The following is a 4982-nucleotide window of genomic DNA, read 5'->3' as shown; positions in this document are numbered from 1 at the left end:
GGTGCCCATTTCACGGGCATGAGAGGCTGAGGCTCAGACCCAGGGCACAGCAGAGTGTGGGTGTCTGCTCGTCTTTCTCTGCAAGTCCCAGGAGCCCCCGCTCTGTCCCACTGGGACGCATCTGCAGAGCTGTGTTCTCGCCGCCCAGGGCACAGCCACGCTGAGCCGGCTCGGTCGGGTGCAGGTGCCATAGTCACGGGCGCTCAGGTCTTCACACCCCATCTGTGCCGCCACAGCCAACAGGGTGAAGATGGCTGTCCCCAGAGGGGGCCGCTGGGCCTAGTGGGTGCCGCTGCCAAGGGTGAGCTGTCACCGCCCAGGGCCAGCTGGAGGGGGGAGCCTGGAACCGGCTACAGCTGGTGCGGTCCCCACCACAGCCCTCCCCAGCCCCTGTTGCCCGCAGCCTGACACACCAAGCTCCCACGGGGGGACCCCTTGGTCTCCCCTCGCCTCCTGTCCTCCTTTCCTCCTCGGTCTTTAGCATGGGGGTGCTGAGGGCCAGGCCAAGCTGAGGGGCTGCGGGGAGAGCGGGACCCCAGGCCGCACACGAATCTGCCGAGGGGACTGAGCCAGCTCGGGGCCCCTCCCCGCCCACAGCCTGCTTTCAGGCAAGGCCGCCACAATTCTCCTGCCACGTCCAGCACCTCCCACAACAGGGGCCGGCTTGTAGAGGAAGGACCTGTGGGGAATGGCCGCGTGTCCGTGTCCAGAGGCCCAGGGTCGGAGCGGGACAAGGCCACGGTGCTGTGTGGGCTTGGCCTGGGGCCCACAGAGAATGGAGCCCCCGCCCGCTGAGGCCTGGGAGGCCTAGAAGTCATTCCCGCAAGCCGTCCGGCCCAGTCCTTATCCGCTGAGAGGCAGGGCTGGTGCGGGGCCTCCCCCAGGGCTGTCATGAGGGAATGAAGAGTCCCCACGGAGCCTGGGGAGGCTGCGCTCCTGGGCTCCATCCAGCCTGGCTTCCCCGCCAGCAGCATGAGGGCTGTGCATCACCCGGTGGCTTGGTGGCCAAGGGGGCCCCATGCAGCATGGAGGCCCTGGTCTGGGCCCCGAACACGGGCCTTGGCCTACAGCCCCCTCGCCGGGCCCGCCCAGCCACAGCTTCCATCTCCCTGCTTCTCCTCAGGGCGCCGCACCCCAGGCGGGCAGCAGGCTTGGTTTCCCGATGGAGGAGAGCTGCGTGCCCACGGCACCATCCCCCAACCCAGCCGGCCAAGACGCCGGGCCCCAGCCCCACTCATGGGCATGGGGCTGGCAGGAGGACCCTGGGGCCGCGAGGCAGGCTTCGCAGTGGACACAGGGGCCCTGCCAGGATCCTATCCAGAGCTCGGCGGAGCTGGCCTCTCGGCCTGTTGGTCTTGGACAGCCCAGAGGAAGCCACAGGCGCCCAGGCGGGCATGAAAGGGCTCTTTGACGGCTGGGTTGCTGGGACATTAACACAGACGGCCGGCCAGGCAGGGAGCATCCCTGAGACGGTAACAGGGAGCACAGGGCCTGGGGGTGGTTGTGGGGGTCTTCACAGCCGCCCTGGGCAGGTCGGGCTCCCCCTGAACCCCAGCGGAGCATGATCCAGCCCTGATTGTCTGCCAGGCAGGGCCAGGGGCTGGGATGGCCGGGAACTCCGTGGGGGCTCCTGCAGGCCTCCGTGCATGCACACACCCACTCCTGCCAGGCTCCCTCTGCCGGAGGAGTCCAGGGGGGGTCTTGTGGTGTCCAGTGGGGCCAGGGGGTGAGTCAGGGTCTGCTGAGCTCATGGGGAGGCAGGCAGAGGGTGTCTCAACTGCCAGAGACATTCCACCCACCTGGAATGACCCACTGCAGGAGGAAGGACCTTGCCCTGTGCTACAATCCCAGAGGGCTTCCTGAAGGAGGCAGCCTAGAGGATCCCGACCCGTGCACCTGCCCTAGCAGAAGACACTCCAGGCCAAGCCTCCAGATGTGGCTGTGAGGGGAGTGGGGTAGGCAAGGCCCACCTGGCAGGGGGGCCAGGCTTGTTGGGGCAGCTGCTGTTGGGAGGGGGCCTACCTTGCTCAGGGGGACCCAGGTTGGCTCTGGCTTCCCCTCGGCACCAAGGTGGGACCATCCTTCCCTAGTCTGGGGGAGGCAGAGGAGTGGCCTCCCAAGGCCCCTGCAGGCCCTGCCCTGGGGGCTCCGGACGAGAGGCTCTCTGGGCCTGGCTGAGACTGTGCCTCTGTGCACTGTGCAGGGCCCCCCACCCCAGGCCAGCCTTGGGGGGCCTTTCCCTGGAGCAGGCCAGCCACCACGCCCCAGGGCTCTGCCCAGCCACAGCGGGTGGGGCCTTGGGCGGCCACCTGCTCCTGAGTTTAGAGGGCTGTCTCAGAGACCTCTGTGTCCCACAACGGCTTCCCCCCCATCTGCTGGGTGTGGGGGCCCCAGCTTTGGGGACCAGGACTCCCCGACTCCAGGTGTGCAGGGTGCCTGGTGCGGCCCAGAGTGTAGCAGCCCCTGAGCCTCGGCCTTGGCCTCACCCACTGGGCCAGGAGCGTCCGTGCCCAAGCAGAAGCTACCGCCTCCACCGGCTGTATTCCCAACGGGGGCAGGGCCGGGCTGCTGTAGGGTCTGGGGGCTCCAGCTGGGGCACCTCCTTCTCAGTCCCTCCCCTCTTTCCTCTCCCCCAGCCCTGGCCAAGATGGCAGCCCCCGCCCTGCTGCTCCTGGCACTGCTGCTGCCCGCGGGGGCCTGGCCCGGGCTGCCCAGGAGGCCCTGTGTGCACTGCTGCCGCCCGGCCTGGCCCCCTGGACCCTATGCCCGGGTGAGTGACAGGGACCTGTGGAGGGGGGACCTGTGGAGGGGGCTGCCTCGAGTACGGCCCACTATAGACATCGAAATCCTCAAAGGTGAGGCCCGTGGGTGCTGCCTGCATGCTCCCCCACCAGGACCCAACAGCCCACAGGGAGTGGGGGGCACCTGGGGCTTGGGAGGAGGGGCGGGAGGGGCACACTGAGCACCAGTGTCTGCCCTGGCAGCGCTCCCTGCACAGGGACCCCTGGGCTCCCCCCGCAAGCAGGAAGAAGCCTGGCTTGGGGAGGGACCCATGAACCAAAGTGGGGTGCTGAGGACCCTGGGGAAGGGGGCCAGGGTTCCTGAGATCCCCAAAGTAGCAGCCCCTTGGGAAGGGAGGCTGGGCAGCCCGCTTGCTCTGAGATCCCTTGACACGGCTGCGCTGTCCCGAAGGCTGTACTAAGGTTAGGCTTGGGTAGGACCTTCCCAGCCTTCTCATTCTTTAACACCCAACGCAGACCGTAGCTGGCCCTGACCACCCATGTCCCCGCCCTCTCAGTGGGGACGGCCTTGCCACAGGCCTTGGTCTAGCCACACCTTTGGAGAACGGCCTCTCCCCATCTTACAGACGTGGACGTGGAGGCTGGGAGAGGGGCCGTCACTTGCAAAGACTGTTTCCTTACAGTGACCCTTGAGCCCCAGCCCCTGGCCTGGGTGCTGGAATGGGGGAGGCCTGCCCAGCCCGGCCCCGACCCGTGGCTTTCGTTTGTCCCCTGCAGGTGAGAAGGGTGAGGCCGGCGTCCGAGGTCAGGCCGGCAGGAGCGGGAAAGAGGGGCCGCCAGGCGCCCGGGGCCTGCAGGGCCGCAAAGGCCAGAAGGGGCAGGTGGGGCCGCCAGGCGCCGCGTGCCAACGTGCCTATGCCGCCTTCTCCGTGGGCCGGCGCGAGGGCCTGCACAGCTCCGACCACTTCCAGGCGGTGCCCTTCGACACGGAGCTGGTGAACCTGGACGGCGCCTTCGACCTGGCCGGGGGCCGCTTCCTCTGCACAGTGCCCGGCGTCTACTTCCTCAGCCTCAACGTGCACACCTGGAACTACAAGGAGACCTACCTGCACGTCATGCTGAACCGGCGGCCCGCGGCCGTGCTCTACGCGCAGCCCAGCGAGCGCAGCGTCATGCAGGCCCAGAGCCTGATGCTGATGCTGGCCGCGGGCGACGCCGTCTGGGTGCGCATGTTCCAGCGAGATCGGGACAACGCCATCTACGGCGAGCACGGAGACCTCTACATCACCTTTAGCGGCCACCTGGTCAAGCCGGCCGCCGAGCTGTAGCCGGGTGAGGGGCCCCGCGGCTGAGCACAAAGCGCGCGCGCGCGCGCGCGCGCGCGTGTGTGTGTGTGTGTGTGTGTGTGTGTGTGTGGTGGGGTGGGCGGGCAGCGGAGCTTCAGCGCCGACTGTGTGCAGTGATTTGTTGAGCGCCGACTGTGTGCAGGGATTGGTTGAGCGCCGACTGTGTGCAGGGATTGGTTGAGCGCCGACTGTGTGCAGGGATTGATTGAGGGCCGACTGTGTGCTGTGATTGAGCGCCGACTGTGTGCTGTGATTGGTTGAGCGCCGACTGTGTGCTGTGATTGGTTGAGCGCCGACTGTGTGCAGGAATTGGTTGAGCGCCGACTGTGTGCATGGATTGGTTGAGCGCCGACTGTGCGCTGTGATTGGTTGAGCGCCCACTGTGTGCAGTGATTGGTTGAGCGCCGACTGTGTGCAGGGATTGGTTGAGCGCCGACTGTGTGCTGTGATTGGTTGAGCGCCGACTGTGTGCAGGGATTGGTTGAGCGCCGACTGTGTGCAGGGATTGGTTGAGCGCCGACTGTGTGCAGTGATTGAGCGCCGACTGTGTGCAGGGATTGGTTGAGCGCCGACTGTGTGCAGGGACTGATTGAGTGCCGACTGTGTGCAGGGATTGATTGAGCGCCGACTGTGTGCAGGGACTGGGCCATGTGGAGTGCTGGGTGTGTTGGGAGCAAGTCTGACCCGCACCTGCCCTCACAGGGGCTGGCGCACAGGAAAGGACCACACGAAGCCACATGGATGGAGGCCTGTGGTGCTGGGTGTGCGGTGGGCGTGGCCAGGTGGTGGAGTGAGCCGGGTGCCTCCTCATGGGGTGGTCGGAGCCCGGTTGCTCACCCAGGTACTCGCCCTCACGGCCGAGGAGCCATTCTGCTTATAAAAGCTGTGCCAGGCA

At 67.1% G+C, this 4982-nt stretch overlaps 1 protein-coding gene across 1 annotated transcript; it reads left to right on the top strand.

Annotated features, from left to right (window-relative positions):
* The first annotated feature begins 766 nt into the window (after positions 1 to 766).
* C1QTNF8 (C1q and TNF related 8) lies at positions 767 to 4982 on the top strand. The gene is made up of 5 exons (XM_055100070.2): positions 767 to 1472; positions 1819 to 1955; positions 2637 to 2855; positions 3519 to 4073; positions 4790 to 4982. The coding sequence occupies exons 3-4, from the start codon at positions 2648 to 2650 to the stop codon at positions 4067 to 4069; spliced, it is 759 nt and encodes a 252-aa protein (XP_054956045.2). The 5' UTR covers positions 767 to 1472; positions 1819 to 1955; positions 2637 to 2647; the 3' UTR covers positions 4070 to 4073; positions 4790 to 4982.

This window comes from Pan paniscus, chromosome 18 (genome assembly GCF_029289425.2).
Source record: "Pan paniscus chromosome 18, NHGRI_mPanPan1-v2.0_pri, whole genome shotgun sequence".
Lineage (NCBI taxonomy): Eukaryota > Metazoa > Chordata > Mammalia > Primates > Hominidae > Pan > Pan paniscus.
The sequence above is the reverse complement of the archived record's forward strand: the minus strand, read 5'-3'. Positions and strand labels throughout refer to the sequence as shown.

Bases quoted from the DNA above. Each gene is read 5' to 3' on its own strand.
- C1QTNF8 (XM_055100070.2), top strand. From the start codon at position 2,648: ATGGCAGCCCCCGCCCTGCTGCTCCTGGCACTGCTGCTGCCCGCGGGG. The intron at 2,856-3,518 runs GTGAGGCCCGTG...TGTCCCCTGCAG, and splicing joins AGACATCGAAATCCTCAAAG to GTGAGAAGGGTGAGGCCGGC.